Genomic DNA, 23,909 nt, shown 5'->3' with positions numbered 1-23,909 from the left:
TCAATAAATTTACATAATTTTCGACGGTAAGTACTTACATAAGTTTACAATATTTAGCAGAAAAACATTTAAACATTTAGTTATGGTAATATTTCGGTCGTATACGTATCTATTCTAAATAATTTATTATCCAAATTGACAAGCATGGCTGTGCATTTTTTCACGGTGACGATGCCTGAACGACGACAAATCAGTAAGTATGTAAATTTGCGATCCCGACAATGGCGAGCCTTAAACTGTGCTTCGGAATAAGACAGTCTTTATGAAAAGTAGTAAATATTTGAACATTAGGCGTAGTAATGGTGACCGGTGTTATTTCGGTGGTTGAAATTTCACTTAATTTCCATAACAAACGGTTCTGCTTAACGCTGAGGTGTCAACAGCGACATTAATGGGACAGCGATTGTGTTATGGACACAGGAACATTCTCGGGATATTGTGACTACATTCCTGGCTGGTCACTTCACTCAATAGTAGCACTTTTCGTGCCCGAAATAGGCGCAGCGAGATGTCGTCTTGTTGATCGCCGGCAGAGCGACTCGCGAGGGGACTGCGCTTGAACTAATTCCAGTTCCAAACCAATTTGTTGGTTTGAAGATACTTATTTGGTAGAATATGCCAAGTTTCAAGTTACTTTTAAGATACTGTTTAGGTATTGCACTGAAATACAAGAAGTCTTTTTACATTTTTCTTAAAATTACTGTTTTATTTTTAATCGCTGTTAAGATTATTCGAATATTTTTATTTAAATTTATTTGAACAGAGAGGGAAAACGTTTTTGAGAAGGGGATATGGAAGTCTAGGCATTTATGGGGCTTATGACCTGTCATTGGCTGGTTTAAGTGGCCACTTTACACACTGTGTAACATTCACTATTCTGCCCATGTTTGAACATCCAAATTTCCTCAACTCTTCCATCTGTTGACTTTTGTGAAGAAAAATAGCTGAAACCTTGTACATGCATAGACTTCCATGTTTCCTTCTCAAAAACGATTTCCCTCTCTGTTGAAATATTTTTTAATATGAACAACTCCCTAGGGAGAAAATTACAGCCAGTCTGCAAGCATTTGGACATACTCAAACATTGTCAAATATCTTTCTGTCATTTTTAATCGCTGTTAAGATAATTCAAACATTTTTACTTCTACTTTTGCATATTTTTTTATTCGATTACATTGTGGTTTATCAAAAGGTTTTATGTAGCCCAATGATCATAATTTGGTTAAATGCTTTGAATTCTTGACCGAGAATTAACTATTTACTATTTGTGGAATGTTAAAGGTAAAATTTTTTGAAAGGCAAATCGAGAAAATGAAGTTTCCACTATGTATTCTAAGTGTACTCATATATATGATCATTTCCCTATCCACACCTAGCAGTGCATAGGGGACTTACTCGGTAGTCGAACCGGAGCGTATTTCGATCATTTTTGTAATATGGAAGATAAGGTAATTAGTCTTACGCTACTGGTTCCCGTCCAGAATCTATGAAACGTTGCAGTGTAAAACAACATTTAAAATGAACATTTCACGTCTAACTTACCAGGAATCAAACCGAGGTCCTCATTAATAGTAGACTTACGCGCCAACCACTTCACTACGAGGTGGACTTACCTCCATACACAAATAAACACAAATTAACGGCAACCGCAAACATTTTGGACCGACAAAAATACTGTATGTGATTAGAATTAAAATATTACAATTAGCGTAAACTGTGAAGGAAATGCATTGTCGGTGTACTGGTAAAACATTAGAGTAATAACCTAATAGAGTCGCCCATACGGAGAAAAACTATTGTATGAATATTGACCACGAAGTTAGCTACATATTACAGCAATACAACGGGCCGTTAGTACTTGAGTAGAGAATTGCAAGCGTAAACTGAAACCGTCCATTACACGTTTGTTGTTAAACTAAAAACCGAACTAAAACCAAACCAAAAATTTGGAACGCTTTTGATCTATGCAATAGAGCTTAAGGCCATTTTTTGGAGAATTGCGAAGTATCTCGTTTTTTTTTACATTTTTAAATTAATAGATGTCTAAAATAATGTCCAGAAAAAAAAAAATTTTTGACAATTTTTAGTAGCATAAAAAATGTTTTTCTATTTGTAATTTTGAATTCCCGCAAAAAAGGTCATTCCATTGGTCACGCCCCTAATACGTCACAATAAATATTTATTTGTTCCTGGCCATCGAAATTTGTTAAGAACATTATCACAAATCTTGACGTCACGACAACAAAGGCCAAATACGTTACGTTTTTCTTGCAACGTATTTTTATTTAAAAAAAAATTTTCATTTATGTATTAAAACATTTCTCTACAATATCCATATTGATTTTGAAAAAACAACTAATTATTCTCAATCACTCTTATATATTTTTGTCGGTATTTGTATTTTGTGATATCTCCCTATTATTATTCTTCTAACCCACTAAATTGAGTTCAGTCATTGAGCATTATTGAGTTCAGTTATGTCAGAAGAATCACAGAAAAAAACACTTTGAATTCCGGAATCCATAAAAGTCATTTGAACATATTGTAGACATAATACATGCTAATGAAACTATCTGCATCCTTTAAATTGTTTCAATGGATGCGATTTGGAAAAAAAAAACATGGAAATGGAATTTATGGTTTTCACTAAAAAAATATTTAAAAATAAATAGTTTGTGGATTTCAATACATGACTACTTTGAAACTAAACTTTAGGAGATTAAGATAATTTTACCAGTTAGTAATGCTGAAAAAATGACATAACTGCATTCCCTCTCAATTTTTTTTATTTGGAAAGTTTTACCAGTACACAGACAATATGTGATTAACATAAAAAAGAAAAGATACAAACAAATAAAGAAGAATATCTTCCTTTTAAATAGGAATACGGAAAACGGTTCTTTCCTTATAAGAAAATATATTTAAAATAAAAATGAACAAAACAAATTACACCGATAAAGAACGTGCCAGAAGTTTCGATTATAAAGTTGTGTTAATTTTTAAAACTTGTATTTATTACAAACCTGTTCCCTAAATCATAAACCAAGTGGACATTCAAGCTGCGCGGCATAACTTCTCAGAATATTCCTAATATCTACCGGCTGCTTCTATGATATAAAATTTTTATGTTCACCCATAAAAAACCTTCGGCATCCGTGTTTAATCGGCTACTGAAACTTTTTTATAATTAATCACCAAGATTCGTGTCCCGTCAGCACTAATGATTCTTAATTGTTTACTGTCGGATAAAAAGGTTCGAGATATATGAACTTTAATGATATATGAAAGAAAGAATTAAGTAGTTTCTTTAGATCGTGAGCAAGACATTTATAACAGTCGAAGAGAAGAGTACCGAGTACCTACATTATGTAACAAATTAAAATACTTTACTTAGGTGCATACTTGAATCTACAAATACTGTTGCGAGTAAAATGTGTAATTAATGTATTTCAGATAATAAAAAAATATATTATGAGACTTATGTTAGGTACGAACGTAATTTTTTTATAAATAACCACCGCCACCGTCTTGTATCTGCCTCTAGGTGAATAAAAAATACAGTTCTGTGTGTGACATATAACCAGAACCCAGGACAAGTGTTTTCAACCCGATGGCTGCTCCCAGGTAAAAACATGAAAAAAAATAATAAAAATAGTGCTTTTCCACCAGAATATTTCATTGTTCCTGGACTGGCACCTGAAACGTATTAGGCCCAAATACAGACAGATGACCAAAATACGTTGCATTTGGTTTAAAAATAAAATGTCACTTGGCAAAAAAAAAAACAAAACAAAGATAATCGAGACTAATAAACCAGGGACTAAAATTATACAATAAACTACCAGACAAAACTAAACAAAAGACTCAGACAAACTTTTCAAAAGATGTAAAAAAATATTATTTTGAAAAATGTTTATATTATTTTTGTAAAATGAATGTTATAATTTATAAGGGTTAATAAATAAATTTTCAAATTAAAAAAAAAAAAAAAACTGTGCTATATTGTGCTTGTGATACTCGTACATCTAATGGCTTTAGCGTCAATAAAAGTTTAAAAAAAAACGAATTCAAAGCACTCGTGCAAGGAAAAAATGATTAAAAATAAATGAGTACAGCAAAATAAATCATAAACACTTAAACCCTAAAGCCCCATAAACATTAAAACCCATAGAAAATAAATAAAAAAGTTGCAATGAATATTTTATTAAAAAACGCTTCCTGTACGCTGGTCTAAGGGATTAAAATAACGAATATTGTTTTAAAGTAAATGAGAAATATTAGTGATATTCGTAAGAATAGTCAACGAATTTTATAAAGAATGGAGTATTAATTTTTATTTATATTTCATTGTTTTTAAATCATTAATAATAAACAAATATGTTGTGCATGTATCATCATATTATATTATACAATGAAGTCAAAATAATCCGAATTACATTATGAAATTTGTTTATATTATTTATTGATAACATTTTCTTCTCCTTGCGGTGACTTGTCAGCATGTCTCTGTACTCGCCATAGTGATTCCTGGGAAAAGATGACCAGAGTGGTTTCCCGTTGCCTTCTCTGGTGAATTTTTCTGTCGGTGTTACCTTCCCTTAGCTGGTTGGTTCTGGTTTGGAGGCGCCAGAAATTCGCCTTTCATCCTATCGCTATCTGCTGTGATCACACCGTTGTGAGTGTGACCCCATTGCCCAGGGTTCAAGACGTGGACGCTAACGAGTTGAACTAGTCAGTAGTGTTGCCGGTGGAATGCAGCTGGGCGTTCTCAGCATTTTATAGAATCACACCCTCCAGCAAGATGTGACTCACTGCGACCCTATTGACAGTTTGAACCCCAAACAAAACATTTTACAAACATTTATTAAGAGCGGGGACACAGTTTATACAATCAATAACGACCCATGGCTTTGAACTAGCCCCGACTCGCTAGAAAATCCGTGTTCAGTCTGAGCACTAATTTAAATAAAAAATAATCTAATTTTACGATAGTTTAACAATATAGAAAACTAAAACTCAATTTTTTTAAGACATAAATTTAGACGGGTGATATAAAACTAACATAGGAGGAGTGCTCTTCTAAAACTGTAGTTGTGTTCTTGTAAAAGAATAAAAAAATGTGTAACACTAATAACAACGTTTTATTTTTATAATAATGTATATTAAAGTGTTACGAAGTGAATGCCAATCCAATAAAAATATGATTTTTTATGATTAATATCCCAAGAAAAATATATTCAGTACTTGTCTAAGATTAAGAAAAATATTTTTTAAAATCATATTTATTTTGTAATTATAAGGTAATATAAAAAAGGCTATTTTAGACACAATTTAGAAAGAAAGTGATTGATAGGCATTATGTACTTAGTTTATTTTTTAATTGAAAATCTCCAATGGTTGAAAAAAAACTTAACTTTCATGAATAAAAACTTAATTGCTTTTTAATTTTTTAAATTGATGATTAATTTTTGAATACATCAGTTTTATAATGCAGTCAATAATCAGGTAGATTTAACATACATTTATCTATCTATGGTTATCCAAAGTACAAAGAGATAATATATGATCATTGATTAATTATTTATTCAACGATGGAAGTTATTTAAAATGAATTAAAATCATTTTAGAGATTAGTAAAGAACCATAGCAATTAAAATAAAAGTTTAAATAATTAACTTTTTACAAAGTTCTTTCGGCAAACGTTTTTTGTCGTAAAAACATGACATTGAAACGCTGTGAGCTAGTATAAAAACAATTTGATTAAATAAGTGTGTAATAACTAATTTTGCAAATCCAAGCATTATTAAATTTATATTTAGAGAGTAAACATATTTTCTACCATTTTCTAAGTGCTGGAAACCAAATCCAAAAAAGTTTACTTGGTAAAGAAATATTTCCCCATGGCAAAGAAGAGAAAATAAATTGCGAAAAATACTTATATTGACAATCTTCCTTCAAAAATTGCTTTGTAAATATCTGTTGGTATTTTTTTTTCGTATTTATTGCTTTACCATACTGTTATTTATTTATCCTAATATAGCTTATATGTAGATGATTACATTATATAATACATAAAATAAAACGATAATACCTTTATAAAAATAATCGAAAAAATACTAAAATTAGGAAAACATTTGATTATCAATTATTATTATAGGTATTCAGATGATCAGTTATGTACCAAGTTGATTTTTTTTTCAATAAGGGTCTTGGTTATTAATTGTTTTAGTAAAATACGTTCAAATTAAAAGTACTTTTTTTAATGAGATAAAATGGTTTAGTGATTATTTTAGTGAGAAAACTAAAAACTTAATTTAAAAATGCACTATCTTTCGAAAAACACTACTAAACCAGGAGTTCCACAGGGTATGTTTTGGGCCTTATACTTTTTTTTATTCACATAAATGATAGTGTTAAATGATTAAAATATTATTTTGCCATTTTTTTTTGCCTATGACACTTTTCTCTTTGTGGCTGAAAACAATTTCGATGATGCCAACAATAAGATGGAAATAGAATATTTTATTGGTTGTTTATAAATATATTAAAAATAAATGTTCCAATAAGTAAAAATATGTTAATAAGAAATTAACAAAAATGAATGCAATTAAATTCACGAGGAAAATATAGATGAAGTAAAAGAAATAAAATACCTAGGAGTAATAATAGATAATGGGTTAAAATTTGAATCTCATTTCGAGTTTATCAATAACAAAATTTCTAAAAAGGTAGAGTTTTTAAATACAATGAGAAAAAATCTTATTTTAAATACAAGTCATTCAATTTTTAAGGCAACTGTTTTGCCGCATTTTAATTATTGTTTTAGTATTCTATTTCCGAGCAACGAAAATCAATAAACAATCGAGCATAAAGCTCAGAATAGGGGAATGAGGGCGATATAGAGATGTGGCAGATATACAAAGATTCAACATGATATGTTGAAGGTACTGAAAATGCTTTCGGTAAAGCAAAGAGTAATTTTAAATACATTCGTTTTGATATTTTAATTGAAATATAAACTGTTGGCCGAATGGTCATTGACCATGTGATCAGCGTTATAATGAAATTCATCGTTATCTTACGAGGGGAGGGTTTCAGACTCCCTAAAACAAGAATCTAGGTAACTCAGAACAATCTGTATCATAGAATACTTAAAACGTTGAATGAGTTGCCAAAAAATATTAGGAATGCTGCGTCTATCGCATAGTTTCATGGGATGGTGATGTTTTTTTTTCAAAACAAAAACATCCATATGGGTAGATAGAGTGTTATCGAAAAACGTCTGGATTTTATAACTATGTTTTGTTTTAGAAGTGATTTTTGCATATATATTGTTTATAAATTAAGGTATAACTAGGTGTAAAAAATTTATTTGTTCAACTATTTAAAAATAAATTCATTTCTTTACAAATAAAATTAAAATGTTAGACTCAAACTCTCGGTTCCCTAAGAAAGTGTACCAAGTAGTAATAAACTTTCATAGGGAAGCTATCATTACATTAGAAACTGGTGTAAAAATTTTCAAGAAATTAAATGATGAAGCTAAAATATTATCAATTACAACCAATGGAATCCACTTTTGATAATTAGTTCTTAACTAAAATACTAAGTTTCAATTTTTTCTTAGAATGTGATAAGAAAGAGACGCAAATATGAGTTTCATTGTTTTACTAATCGATACAAGTTTAAAGCGTAAAACTCATAAAAAAAGGCAATTAGCATATGCACTCATAAAAAACAACATAATTATTCGGAATTGTTTTGTATTAAAACCACTTTTGAGTGCGGCGAGCAAAAAATTTACTGTCGTAAAACTTGTAGTTTTAAGACTCCCTAACACAAAAATGTATTCACTTTAATGGGTTTTTGTATTGTCATCCCTTGCTGATGCAGAAAGTATTTTAATAATCGTGTTTGTAAAATAATAACCTTTAAAATATTCACCGCCAGTGCAATAAATAATGCCAGGAGACAGGAATTACTCTGATCGTTACGCACTTGCGGTAGGTATTATATGAAAAGCGTATAATGATAATGTATAATTATACCAATTATATTGTACTGCCTACATCTTTTATACTAAAAACAGGGTTGGCACTTCTTAAACGACTGTAATTATCATAAACAGTAAAGAAAAAGTATACAATAGTAGGTTTTAACAGAAACATAATTTTGATTAATTTATAATCGATCTAAGAAGAATCGAGAAACTGAACTATGGCACAGATTTTCACAAAATTTATAATTAAATCAATAGCCCGAGAAATTAGATTTTTCACTGAGGTCATTTAAACATATTTTGATGAGTTGGTTTTTTGGGCATTCAGTGATACTTTATTACTATATTTAAATTAAAGAGGAGAAATCTTAAGGCCTATTAAAAAAATATATATTTAGAAGTACCCAAAACGGTGTGAGTAAACACAAGCCAGTTATGGTCCTGTGGCTAGCGTCGCAGACTCATAAAACCAAGGTGCGGGATTAATCATAAGAATTTTTTTTCCTATAAAAATCTAACATTAGATAAAATCAAATAAAAGAAGGGATAATAATATGAAATTTTTTAAAACTGTAATGTTTTGCGGGTCATGTGTGCATTGCTAGATTTCCGGTAAGACCTCAAAAAATAAATGTATTTCTCTTCAGATTTGGGTGTTTTGTTTTGAAATTTAACTATGTATGTAATCAGACCTCTTTGCCTGTTGTAATATAGAAAAAATGCAATCAATATTCTTAAAATATCAGGTAATAACGAATGAATAAAAAAGTATGAGATCAATTTAGTAAGAAATTTTAAGTACAGAAACTTTTCCTGTTCTTAAAGCCGGGCAGTCATTAAAGTCGCGAATTCAAGGTAATTTTTTGAATTTTTTTAAAAGAAATAATCCGCTTAGCTTCTATTTCAGCTGGTAAAAAAGAGGGAATGTGGAAAGAAGTTATGAAAAATACGCCACAACATCCAGACCAACTGTGAAAAAAAAAACTTGCAACTGGCGAGAATCGAACCGGTGAGGCTAGTTTCACAGTTAGCCATCTAACCAACAATTCCACAGCGTCTGTAGTTGCACCACGATTAAAAAAGATCAATTCAAATAATTGTTGCGCATTCGTCAAATCAAGCATCCGATTGCGATTGATATATTTTTTTTTTATAATTTCTTTTGAAATGATACAGCGAAAGAGGAATTTCAGCCCTACGGGAAATTGGATACAAAAAAAGTTTTCTTGAGCGCTAAAAAATAGAACATTACATTGTACGGCAAAGTTTCTTGAAAACATACGAAAAAAAAATGCACTACTTTGAACGACGTCACTGATTCATATGAAGCAACCAATGACATGAGATCTGTAAAGGATACCCGGTTTGCTTACAGTAAATGAAACAACCGGAAGAATTGACAGAGAAGAACCTCTGATGTCACACGCGGAGTTATTTCAGAAATACACAAGTTTAAAAAATCAAAGCCCTAATAATGCGATTTGTAAAAATAAAAAAGTAAAACTTTTTGGCCAAGCTTAAAACTCTATTAATAAATAAAAAAATACAAAAAACAGTGGATTGGAATCACGGTAATTTTTGTGTAGCATTATGAAACACAAGTCCGTATATTATTATTTATTATAAATGTATTGCATAAATAAGTGTACATATTTTATTCCGGGGAATCTACATAAAATTAGTGAATTAGAAAATTAATACGGAGCGACCTCTGTTTACAAAAATTGTTATATCTCTCTGGTTACATTTTGGCTATCGATGTTTTTAAATTTTTATTGTAGCAATCTATTTTGTCCATTCTGACAAAAACAAAACAATTATCAAACTTCAAACTTTTACTAACTTGACCTTTTTGGTGCAAACTACCTTTGACCATATACGTTCTAAAATAATTAAACGGAATGCGCGAAAGTTTGCGCTAACCCTGGCACTGAATAAGCGGTGTCGTGTGCATATGGATTCCGTCAAGAATTTTAGGGTGAAACTCAACACACATTCTAGTTGTTATATCTGCAACTCTCAACCTAAGATTTATTCAGTTTGAAGAAATAAAATATGTTATTTTAAGAGGTCATGTCCATTAAATTTTTATTTTTTTTAAATGCCATCATTGAAAATATGTCGATGAGCAGATTTGTTTCTCAGATAATACGAAAAAGGATATTACAGTAACAATACGATCTTATAGCAAAATATGAATGCACAAAATACAAACACGCATGTATATAGTTATTATAATTAATAACTCTTATCCGCAGTTAATTGTTATGAAAAAGCTTTTGCAGTATTTTTAATGCTGCGTATTTTGATAAAATGCATGTTGATGTTATAACGTTTCAGATGCCAGAGTAAGTTAGGTAGGTATTTTAACTGTCAACTTCACCAGGAATCGAATCTAAGAAGCAAAAATAATCCAAAATCAAATTACAGTAAGCCTACGATGTTATTATAATTTAACATAAAGTGGATGCAAGTAAAAACAAGTCATTTGCATATTCATTTATTAAATTTTTGTTAGAACCACACTTAAAAAATTAATAAACTTTAAGAAGGTAAATATTATTATCCAAAAACAAATAAATCTGAACTTTGCACCACAGTTTGGTTCTATTTGTCACAAAAATAAATTGTTATTTGCTTTTGCTATGAGGTCACAAGTCTCAACCCTCGGCTGCTAGGGTTGTAGGGGTTATTTTAATCCTAGTGGATAAAAACGAAATATTAAAATCGAACATTCTAGTGCGTTTACAAAAACAAAACAGAAACTACAGGTATACATAAAATAAGTCTACTTTTGAATCTCACAACCAATTCGGATAAAAAGACCAAATATGAAAGCGAGATGTGATAAAATAAAATGACTTTAGTGGATGTGAAATATTAGTGTAAAAAAATAAAAATAATAATGACACAATTAATATTTTAGATTTATACGGCATTCTTCATATTACACTCAAAATAATTGCTTTTTTACAATAAACGTTAAATGGAAATTATGTCAACGCATATAAATATAATGAAATTTTATATTAGAATTTGATATGTCCACTTATTTATTCAATACCTACATATAATCATATAATTAATATTTTACGCATTAACTTTGTGGTCAAATTTAATAACGTTTAGTTTAAGTTTCGTAATATTTATTAATGTATTGATTTAAGTACAGAAAAGTCCCGACAACACGGATGGCTCTAACAAGTTGAAACATAAAAAATAGAATTGTGAATTGTGTGTATTAAATAATAAAAAATATTACAAGTTGTGAACGATTAATACTATTTTACATTATGTTTATTAAGAGAAAGCCTCTAATTGGACATTATGAAAAGTAAAATATAATACTTATCTTATATTTGCATATATATCTGTTGGCTTTTCAATATACATTTTTTTTAATGCAGTTTGAAACCATATTTAAAATCATAATTTCGTGGTTGATCTTATCAACAATACAACCAAACATCGATATACCTTGAGTTAAATTCCTTTTTTTAAATTTTCACCCAAGAGTCGCCAACGATTTTAAAACACTCTAGGATTCTGGTTTTATTTCACACACTAAAATGTATTTTTTTCAGTTTTGACAGAAAAAGAATATTTGCAAACTAATGAACTGAAACGAGAATCAATTTTTATTTTTTGTACCATAACGTGGCGCAAAAAAAAATATTGGTCAAAAAATTATTTCATCAATATTTTTTCAAGCAAAAGATATCCACTGGGATTAACTATACCACAGGGCTGTCATAAATCATCACAGGGGTTGGAGAAAAATCCCATCGGACAAATCGCGTCCTGAATAAGGGTTGTATCTGGATCTATACGTAGTAGGTAGTAGGTAGTGTTAGGGGTTAGGGTAGGGGATGCTGGGCGCACTTAACCACCGCGATAATCGTTTTGCCGAGGGTGATGATGTTATCATTACTCGTAATTTATTGAGTGAGAAAGATCTTATAAATATTTGCGGTGGAACGTAATTGATAGGTTCACCGTATGCAATTTGCTTTATGGGATGATGGGACATTTTGATAAGACACTACAACAAATTATGGAAAAGCGCCCCATGGATTTAATATTTTTTTCTATTTAAAGGTATTATAAAGGAAATGGAGAGTATATTTAGATAGAAATATACAAGTTAAGGCATTAACAGAGCCTGTGAAGTCTAAAGTGAGGCCCCCGATGTTAAAATAATTGAATTAAATTTAAATTCAAAATAGTTATAAAATCGACAATATTTACTATCTATTAAAAGTAATTAAGTTTGAAGGCTGAGCCATATATTAAATTTGACGCCAGAAAGTGTTGATTATGCTTGTCTACTTTAAATATTAACTGCTAACAGTTCGTGACGCAGGACGCAGACCTGACACGGGAGAACGCTAGTGAGCTGACAGCCAAAACGGAGGCCTGGAAGTTTTCAACTAAGCGAAGAAAGATAATTGTAAGTTAAGTTAATTTTCAGATTTTCTGGATGGAAGTTAAATCCAGTTATTTGATAAAAAAACGGTAGATTTTAATCTTAATTATTTGTAATGCGCGACAATTGAAGCATTCAGTTAGACTGAAATTTAATGACCTATTACCAATTACATTTCTAGAATTTTGTTTGATTTGAGAGAAATCTAGAAAACCTATACACCAAGAGAGACTGGTTGTGGCCGTTGCTGGGGGTGTATTCTAGAGTTTTTTTAAATGAGGACAGTAAAAAGAAATTAAGTCGAATAAAAATACACGTTTTAAAATCGTTTAGAAATTCGACAAAAAATATATAAAATATTGAAATAGTATGAAACTTCAAAATTAACTTTTCGAATGAAAAATAAAAAAAACATCAAAGTCAAGTCTTAAAATCATATTTCAAAAACAAATAAAATACAATGTTGCGTATTTCATTAATAAAAAACTTAAGGAATTAAATTTAATTAAAAATATAATACAATTAACTTTTACTTAAATTTAACAGTAAATAAAAATTACCAATGAGCAGAAAAACACATTGTACAACAGTTTAAATTTGACAATGAGATACCCAAAGAAATGTAAAAAGTTAAAATCCCTCGAATATTTTTATTCAATTACAAAAACGTTATCATAAATTCAGATATGAAATGAGATGTAAATAAAATGTTTATATAGTGGTCAAGAGCTTATAAACTAACCTAAAATAGCATAAATAAAATAATGTAGCCTAAATATTTATCAATAGTATGAATGTAATATGAACAAAAAATAATAATTATAAATTACATCTACACTATCTACTGTTGTTTTATCAACGTATCCAATCTTGGACATGCACTAAACAACTGCTTTTTGTAAGCAGGAGATTTAAAGATTACGCATGCGTATCATGCTTTTAGTATACATAGGCAGTAAGTAGCCAAATTAGTAATTACTAATTACATTGTAAACGTATTAAGTAATGTTTTTAGACTCTTTTTCCCATATCTGGTCATATAAGGCTACATAAAAAATATGTTATTTTAAAAATTATATAATGAAAATTTGCATTATGGAGAGGAATTACGTTTATATTATTCTTGCAACGGATTGATATAGTGATTTATGCACAGGTAAAGCAAGCACTTTGCTCCATTAGGGAGATATTTAACTGAGTTATACGATTATTGTAAATATTTTAAATGTTATTTTCTTAACTCTTTGGGAAGGTAATGTGTCTTTTTCCGAAATGGAAAGAATTTATTCTTAACCATTCAACAGATAATTTAATGAATGTCTTAATATTAAGAGGATACGCGGTTTTAATTTTCTTTATACAAACATATTCCTATATTTTTTCCCTAGGTTATAGAACAAGACCGATGTTTTGTTTTTACCCGCGGTTTCACTTACGTGTTATTAGGAAGAAATTATTTAAGTAATAATAAATTCTTTGTGTCGTATATCAATAAAAAATTTCCCAATGGAATGATGTATTTTATCGTGATTGAAAGTAGCTTGGTCTTCCAATTATTGCTGTGAAATACGATGTTCTGTTAGTCTATGGTTACGTAGTACTGTTATTATGTTCAAAAATCCAAAATCATTTAACAAAACTAAAATAAACAAACTCAACTAAAATAGATAAAGCAGGTCAATTAAAGAAATTTGAAGAATTAATTTAAAATGGCTTATTTCTGGCATTTCACCTGACTGCCTAATTTTTTCCAAATAATGTTGCTCGTTGTTGATACATTATATATTTTGGGGATGAAAATTAAGTATTTCAATTTACTTCTTACCTCTCTTTGACTATAAAATCTTTATAAAATCGTTTGCTCAGTTGAGACGTGAAGGCAAACACACACAAACAAACACACTTTCGCATTTATAATATTAGTATGGATGTACAGCTGGGTGCATAAAATAATTAGTGATTTTGTTTTTAAACGGAATCGCGGTCATAATTTATTTTATTTTCATGTCTATTAGAATGTTTTTGGTTAATTTATTTGAAGAATATCCCTATTTTCAATTTTGTATAAAAACAATTCTACAACGAAAAATATTAACATACGTATTATAATTTTATTCAGTAACAGATAAATAAAACTTTGTTTTTTTGATATTTTAAATAACAAACAACTATAGGTTATTGTGCAAAATATTGTTTGATTTTTGATAAAATATATTATTCGGGATTCGATCCGTGCGACACAACGACGAAAAAGTAAGATTTTAAAGCCGTTCTGAAGAATATTCGAGGTATCGAATACTTGTCATTGAACTTCGAAAAGAAGCAAAAAAAACTTTTCGGATGATTAGTTCTGTCTTGTCCAATCGATTTTAGCTGTGTTTCTAACTTACCCGTGATATTTTCAGCGGTTGTCCGCTTAATTTCAAGTGAATTCAAAGATTGCGTCAACTTTAAAAGAAACATTTCATAACTAGAATATTACATTGCACCAAGGAAATAATTAGTTGTATCATTATGCATTTATTTTTTTAACTAATTTTAAACTGACGTGGAAAATCTAGTGGTTATTTCAAATTTAAAGATATAAGGATGACTCGTCTTTTTGTTTCTAAAAAAATAATCGATGAAATTCCAGCGATATTTTCCTAACAAACTTGAATGATTGGATATAAATAAATCATCCTATAAAGCGTCTCCGAAGTATTACAAAAAAATGAGTTTAATAAGTTGTCCATGACAATAATGTAAATAAATGTGAAAATATTATGTGCTTTTCAAAGTAGCAGTTAGTAATCTCGAGTGAAAAATTATTTTCTAATTGTGCAATTTATGTATTTTTTTCCATATGAAAGGGACAGGATATAAAAGATGAATGTAAATTTTATGCGTTTTGAACCAATATAGTATTACATCTGACGGCACTTCACGAGATCTACATTTCTGTTTAGTAAAATTTGACACACAGCCTATACTTTGAGAGATAACTAAACAAGATAGTCTCAGTTAAATATTGGAAATAAAGCTATACATAAATATGACTGAAAACCATTTAAGATGGTATAAAACAGTAAAGGCTATTAACATTAAATGGGTTGTGAGGGAATGTCCAAAAGGTTTGAAAATTTAAAAACGTTTTATCTCAAAACTTAATTTTTTGAAATGCTTCCTTTGTTTCATGTACGTTTCATATGTATTTATAAAAAAATAAACACCCAACGATACAGAGTCAACAATCATTATTCCCTTTCCAAACTATTATATTTGCTTTGGTATATTGGCATAAAACATATATTGATAATTTTAGTTACATGAAAGTAAGATGATTAGTCTTACGCTTCAGTCGCTACTCCAGGGACTGAAGTATTCTATTGTGAAAACTCTTTTTAGATAAATGTTTCATGTCTTGCCTCCGTGGTGTAGTTAAGACGCTTGACTCACGCTCAGAAGTTTCTGAGTTCGATTTCCGGTGATAACACAAAAATTGAATATTTTTTTTCTCAAGCTCGAGTCTCTGTTTTGATTTACCATTATAATTGGGTCTCGTGGCCTGTAGTGATTAAAAAAAGCCAACTTTACCGGGAACTCGAGACCTCTTGCATTGAAGGCAAACGCGTTGAGATTAATTCGTTTATTGACAAATCTAGTGCTTATTATTATAAATTTTAAGGTATCCCTTATAATAAGATAAATTTATAAATCAATGGATCAGATCCATAGAGCAGCGCTCCGCAACCTTTTCTCACCTACGAAACACCAAAGTTTTTCCTAGAATTCCGCGGCACATCAGAAGCTAAAATATATAGATATTAATTTGATACAATTTGAATATAAAATTTCAATGAACACGGAAGTTTTATATTCAGGTCGATATTTGACAGCGCAACCCGAAATGCTTGCCAAGACCTTTAAAGTATGACTGATTATCCTTTTTAATTAATACAAGGGTTGAAAAACTTTCCTCACGTGAATATTTCGTCAAAAGTGGAAGTACTCTTAAAATGGCTTTGTCGGAAATACGAAAATTTTATTTCTTAACGAAAAAATTTAATAGAACTTCGGCAAAGTGAAGTTATAACGTCCCGTCATAAATTCCTCTCTAATTTGAAGACAGTACTTTCGCATAATTTATTGCATTGGTTGCCAAAGGATATCGAATCCAATCGTATTGTTCCGTATTAATGGAATGAAAACAGTAATCAAATTTCTGCTGGAGCATATTATTTAGTAAGAATATTATATTTGACCGCGCCACACCTGTATAGGGTCAAGGTACACTAGTGTGCCGTGGCACACTGGTTGCGGAGCACTGCCGTAGAGTGATAACTTAAAAAATAGAAGTTTTGAGTTCAAGTATTCATTGTATTTTAAAAACACTTCTTTTTCATTCTACAAAGATATAATTCGTAACAATATTGTTTTTCTCTTGTTAAGACAAATGTTTTTATTAGGAAATAAATGAATTTATCAATCTTTCAGCTCTCTAACAAATTGAAACATTGTGATAATTTGCATAACATCTTCATTCCTAAAACTAATAACCGTTGTCAGTATATTTCACTTTAATAAATACATATGTACTTAATTTAAGGCGATGTAAATAATAACTAATGTTCATTAGAAATCAATTTATAACTGTCGAAATTTTGATCAGCCATTTCTTAAAACTAGTAATTTCTCGTAATCTCTGTATGGAATTGCATCATCGAAATCAAACAAAGATTCATTTTACTTTAATAGTATAATTTTACATTTTTACAGTTAAAAAAAAAACACTTGTTTTATTTTTACTAAAACTAAAATCCCACCAATCCACTTTCTGTAGCTTGTTGGTGAAGATTATATTTATACTAAATTAATAATATTTTTTACATTTGTAAAAACAATGAATAACTGATAAAAATTGACAGACGGAAAGATCAGAATAAACAACATGTTTATAAAAAATGAAAAATATATATTTTTTTAAATACAAGAAAATATATAAAAAATTAAAATATTTACACATAAGCTACTATTCATATATAAACTTTTGATCGAGTAGCCACTCTCTTATTTTTTTCTTTTTACAATTTGAGTTAAATTTAAGTTCTTTCGGCAATAAATTAAAAATGCTAGGTACTAAATATTTGAGAGTTCTATTTCCATACTTATTACATACTTTTGATACTACCAAACCATCATTATACGTGACGCGTGTATTAAGGTTATGTTTGAGAGAAAACTTGAATGTATTACTATTAAATGGTTCCTAAATGACGCAAATCCACAGTAGTCCTCGAACACGCAGAAAGAAATGACAATCAAAAAGAGTAGTCGTTAAACACAGACTGCTTAAAAAATCTCGTGTTAAATAAAATACCAAAATACCGAATTTTAGGTAGGCGTTAATAAATTTAGGAAATGAACTACGGGAATAAAAGTCTACAAGTGGTGATATATTAATCTTGATAGTTATTTGTATTTAATTGCGTATATTATGTTTGTCTCAATATCGAAAGACCCGCTGAAATTGTCTGAATGTACAAAAAATCTCTTCTTGGAAATTTTTCCGTGTTCTGTGCGTATGAATATTTTAACAGTTGGGCGGTTTGTACATTTTTTCAGTGCGACGCACAGCTATGCACATAGAATAGAAGTGAATAGTCGTGATTGAACTCAAAACTTTGACAAAAAATACATAGACGTAAAACAGAATATTTGACTCTTGTTTTATACACCTGGATGTATATAATAATTGAGAAAGCCATTTTATTAAATAAATTTAATAAAAATCTGATTTTAAACGTAATACAATAAATATGTATTTCGATCAACAATATTTTGAGTATGTCCAATGTTTGTACAGGCTGGATTTCCTCCCTAGAGGGCTATTTAGATGTATATTTGTTGCAACGAAGAGGGAAAACATTTTTGTGGAGGGCATATAGAAGTTTAGTCGAATGTTACACAGTGTGTAAAGTAGCTACTTGTACCAGAACCGAACTTTTTCAGTAGATATTGAAAATATTTTATTTGTATTTTTTCTGCGGGTTCGATAGTATTATTCTGTGTGACTTATTCTTCTGTTTCACATTTTGCACTGAACAAAATCAAAAGGGGCGATATTTTAAAATGCTCGAGATCCTTACCAATTAAGACCCGAGGGGCCATCAACTGAGGCCCGGAAGGCTGATTAGATGAGGCCCAAAGGGCCAAATACCATAGCATTGAACATGGAACAGATTGCTGCCTGCTGGTAAATATTTTTATGGTGAAATATTAAATTGGTTCATATTGCACTTAATTAGTCTGACTACTGTGTAGTGGATTATTTCCTTGTGATTAACTTTAATTAGTTGATTGTATGTACAAATAAAATATGTGTTTTGAAATTGATGCAAAACCACACAAAACTCATTGCTGGTCTTTTATTAGTTAATTATTTAATAGTTGAAGAAACAATAATGAAATCAGTGCTTGAATTATATAAACATTAAAAAAACAATAAATAATTATTATACAATTGAAGACATGACATTGCGTTGAAAAAACAAGGTTCTATCTAAAAAAATATTTTTTTTCATTGAACTTTTATTAAATTTATTTCCAAATTACGGTTCTATCTGCATAAAAATTTTAACAAAAAACGAAACAAATCCTTAAGTCTATTAAGACAATCTTAATAAAACATATGAGATAAAACAATGTCTTTGTTTCAAAGTTTCATGTCAAACAATTATAAATCTACATAGAACCTTATTTCCCCAACGCGACGATGAATGGATGAAGGCGTAATGTCACATTAAAAAAAAAAATAATTAAAAAAAAAAAAGAAGATTTTACAGAAAGCCAACTGCACCATCGAAAAGCAGCATAAAAATTTTTTAGCGAGTGAAGGTGTAATTTCGCCGTTGAATGGTCAGCACGTTTATCTAGGCGGCCTCCGTGGCGTAGTGGTCAAGACGCTTGACTCACGCACGGAAGGTTCCGGGTTCGATTCCCGGTGAGAACACAACATTTTTATGTAATTTTTCTCAAGCCTGGGTGCTCTGTGATGTAATTCACCCCTGTAATTAGGCCTCCTGGCCTGTTGTGGTGCAAAAAAAAAAATGCTAATCTATCATGCCTCAAGTTGAAGATATCTCGAATTCGATTCCCGACGTGTTCGACATAAAATATTGATTTACAATGATGTTTCTACATTAAAATATTTCGTAGTTCCCGGACTGGCACTTGAAGAGTAAGGCTAATGAATTATTTTACCTTTATTTATTTATTTAAAGACTTTATATACACATACCGTTTATACACTTGTAAGAATGGGCATATTGATTTAATTTCTTTTTACCTGCTCAAACGGTTTGATTTAAAATAGTCAGTATTATATTATAGTATAATAAGCTTTTCATTTTATTATACCTTCACGTACTTAATAAAATGATCAAGGTATGCTGCGGTTGATGTACCAATGTACTGCCATATGCACCATTATGTAGGGAAAGGAATGAATAAATAGATACAAATAGGTATTTACGTTTTTTGATACGTTTGTCATCTAATACGGTGTACAATCTACTTCCATTATCCATAAGGACAAATAGTAAGTACTCACAATATAAAATTGCTATTAAGAAATGGATAGTGGAGGTGGGATGCACAAGTGGATCAAGACAAATAGGTAAAATGTGTGTTCTGTTTATGAAATTTGGTATATTTGTCTATATAAATTGGTTATTACAATATTTGAGTTTGTCCAAATGTTCGTAGACAAAAGACTGGATTTCACCCCCTCGAGAGTCATTAAGATTAACAAATTAAAACAGGGATGGAGAATACCTTAAATAAGGGAATATGGAGGTCAAGGCATTTACAGGGCTTGTGATCTGTCATTGGCTGGTTTAAGTGGCCACTTTACACACTGTGTAACATTCACCATTTTGCCTATGTTTGAACTTCCATATTTCTTCGATTCTTTCATCTGTTGATTTTAGTGAAGTTAAAGAGCTGAAACCTTTATTGCTACGACGACTAAGACCAGGAAGACAGAATAGAACGCCACATCACTCTATCTTTGCATACAGATCTTGCTTCCTCTACATTCATACATCTTCTCATGCACCAGCGCCGATTGTTCCGAATTTTGACATGTTCATTTTCAGGTATTTGTTGTATAAGATCATGCCACGCCTTTCTTGGTCTTCCTCTATTTCTGCATCCATCAAAAATCGCATTGCAAATTTTTAAAAATTGCCGTTTTTTCGCTATCCATTCGCTCTAGATGTCCAGCCCAGCGCGGAGCGCCTTTCTTGATTTTGTTGATAATGCCCATCTCAGCCTAACATAATTTAATACATTGTACCTACCTACTTTTGTACTATCAATGTTATTAAATATTCATATAACCGTGTTTATTTTCATTAAAAGTCAATTAAAAACAACGCTTTATGATAGTAAAAATATTTAAGAAAATGAAAATACAAGATATTAAAAAAAAAACACGGCAATATCAGAATTTTCCCTTTAAACTGGTATCGGAGCTGTCACAATAAATAAAAACTATAATATGAATATGAAAAATCGCACAGCATTACTCCTATTAATAGGAAAAAACAGAAGACAATAATTATTGATTAATCCGACATTAGAGGGTTAAATTTTTTTATTATAGATGGGGTACGGGGCGTGACAAAGCGCAACTCATGGTTCTTTCTTACGGGAATTAGTGTAAAGACATACAATTTAGCCTTGGTAAACCGAATACGAGTATTAATACAAATTATGAAATGAAATTTTACCGTGAGTACCGGTTCAAAGCCTTATGCACCATTGGGTGCTGATAGGAGGGTGACGTGATGATGATGTTTTGTAAATGAGTTGTAAGTGTAACAGAGGTTTATTTCGGTGAGTAATTAAGTAATACCTACGGCGGCCTCCGTGCTGTAGTGGACAAGACCCTTGACTCACGCACGGTAGGATCCGGGTTTGATTCCCGGTGAGAACACAAAAAAAATCAATGTGATTTTTCTCAAGCCTAGGTGTTCTGTGATGTAATTCACCACTATAACTGGGCCTTTTGGCCTGTTGTGGTAAAAAAAAAAAAAAAAAAACAATATTTACCTACATCATTTTATCATGTTATAACTGCACCCAATTAAATGGTTCCTACAGGAATGTAGTATTTGTATACATATAATGTCAACATATTGATTATATTTTATATTACGGTTTGACGTTGCTCTTTATTATGTTAGCATAAAACCAAAAGAAGTAAACATTTATTTAATTAAGTAACCACGCGTTTATGATATGAAATGATGATAAAACTCTCCCAAAACTGATTAATTTGAATTTGTAAAGGGTTTGATATACAATGACATAAAGGTGTTTAAATAATATAAATAAAACATAAGCAGTTACTTTATCCACTAGGCAGGAGCTTATCGACCTGTAGGTATTATTTTCAATACTTACATTTTGTTATCTCGATGTTAAAAGAAAAAAAAACAATATGAAAATACGTCCATTAATTGTAACTTATAATAATTGCGATTCCACACGAAGATTTATCATACCTATTCATATTTGTACATAATGGTAGAATATTATCATTTCCCTATTTGCACCCAGTGTTGCATAGGGCACTGCATTGGCAATCCAATTGCAGCATCTAGATCATTTTTGTTACACGGAAGGTAAGGTGATCAGTTTATCGCTTCTGGAGCCAGTCCAGGAGCATTGAAAAACTTCAGTGTGCAGCCATCTTTCAGATCACTATTTCACGTCTACCCTGGTAGGAATCGAACTCAGGATCTCAACAATTGTAGCCAAACGCGCCAACCACTACATTACGGATAATGGTGCACTGGGCAGTACAACTGAAACACCAGTGGCAGCGTTATGCTATACGTTAATTACATGCAAATCCCGACCATAGGAATGAATTAATATTGTAGGTAGTAAAAATTATAGAAAATACCTACTTTTTTCAGTTTGGAGTAGCTGGGTATTGAATCCGTAATTTACACTTAGCGTAGTGCTTCAATACATGCACCCAGGCACGCCACGAGGCGGACAACAGTTACAAAGTAAAGTTTTAGACATTTTTGTTCTTTTTAATATGATACTAGCGACGGCAACCACTCGCACAATGTTTCGTTTTAATAAAATACAAATTAAAACAAATATATATCTTATACAAAAATAACAAACCTCATAAAGTGGCCGCTGGCCCTTTGGTGAAGATCCAGCTCCACGGTTAGTTCTCTTCTTTATCAAAATAAATTCCTCCAATAATAAAAAAATAACTTTGTAATAAGTATGTCAAACTTCAGAATATTGTCCCGTACTTGAAGTCACACAAGTGTTTCCCAGTTCAACTCAATGACAGTTGGTAAACAAAATCCCAAGATTAAAAATGGGTTATTCAAATTGATTCACTGAAAAACACGCGCTCACTGACAGATCACTAAAGTACGATGACAAGGGAACTGAACTGAAAAATTGACGACACACTTCATACTGGAGCGCGCTGACATCTACACCGTGTGTGAAAGTTAATTGGTGTAATGATTTGATAATACCGTAATAATTTTAATTCAGTCACCGCCGTGAACAATGGTGGCTCGTATCGGAACGGACTAAGGAGAGAGCCGCGGCGTACTGCCATCAAATGGAGTGATAAACCTCGCGGTGGCGCGCGGATCGCCGCTCAGCCAATAGGAGCATTTGCCGCGCCCGCAAGGCTCTATTCCCCGCTGCTATTGGTCCGATTATCTCCGAACATTTTTTTCAACGGGCGGCACGTCTTGCACGGAAAATGCTCAAGAAAGAGCGAAATGATAAACTCGCCTGTCCTTTTTCTGTTTAGGTACTTAATATGTTTCAGTTTAATGCCCGAAGCAATAATAATAATTATTTTTTGTTGTTATTGCAAGAGTCCGTAAAGGAAAATACGTACAAACAGAATACTTCCGTAATGTTATGAACGTACCTACCTAAAATTATGAACTTCCAGGGGTCTCCCTACCCATGTTGCGACATATTGACGGCCCCCCTTTGTTCGTTTTAATTTGTTTTCAAATTGTTTTTTTTCCATCCTTTTTTTCATTCATTTACGAAATTCGTGAAATACTCGGAACAGATCTCTTGTTTTCGTTCGAATATTTTTGTTATTATTAAAAAATCGTTTGGAGATGGACATTGACACCTATTGACGTCTGAAATAATAATGCATTACATGTACACCGATTCGACACAATCGGGTTGTGGTCCGGTGGCTTGTGTCGCGGGCTCACGAATCAGATATAAATCAGAATATCTTTTAAAACTGAAATTTCAGTTAAATGATAATATAAGTAATTGGTACGTATGTATAAGTCAATAACTAGAAGGTAATATGAAGCAAATAAAGTTTTACTGTAAAATTGCGTGTTTTTTGATGCGTACGTATCCAGTTTTCGTAAAGAATTATTATTTTATCACTTCTTGGATTCAAAGCGGAATCTA

At 30.9% G+C, this 23,909-nt stretch overlaps 1 protein-coding gene across 6 annotated transcripts in view; it reads right to left on the bottom strand.

Moving 5' to 3' along the window:
* LOC148278986 (transcription factor Sox-14-like) overlaps positions 1-23,080 on the bottom strand; it is a 104,174-nt gene extending 81,094 nt beyond the window's left edge. For 4 of the 6 annotated variants that reach the window (XM_088230605.1, XM_088230606.1, XM_088230610.1 and 1 more), the window contains exon 1: positions 22,614-23,063. In XM_088230605.1, the coding sequence (XP_088086731.1) occupies positions 22,614-22,618 (5 nt within the window). In that variant the 5' untranslated portion in view covers positions 22,619-23,063. Of the gene's footprint in view, positions 1-22,613 lie in introns of all 6 variants that reach the window. The other 2 variants (XM_088230607.1, XM_088230608.1) reach the window with 2 other exon arrangements.
* Positions 23,081-23,909: the final 829 nt, after the last annotated feature.

Source organism: Micrasema longulum, unplaced genomic scaffold (assembly GCF_059751315.1).
Source record: "Micrasema longulum isolate JH-2025_06_02 unplaced genomic scaffold, ASM5975131v1 h1tg000798l, whole genome shotgun sequence".
Classification (NCBI taxonomy): Eukaryota; Metazoa; Arthropoda; class Insecta; order Trichoptera; family Brachycentridae; genus Micrasema; species Micrasema longulum.
Note: the sequence above shows the minus strand (reverse complement) of the source record. Positions and strands in the feature narration are given on the sequence as shown.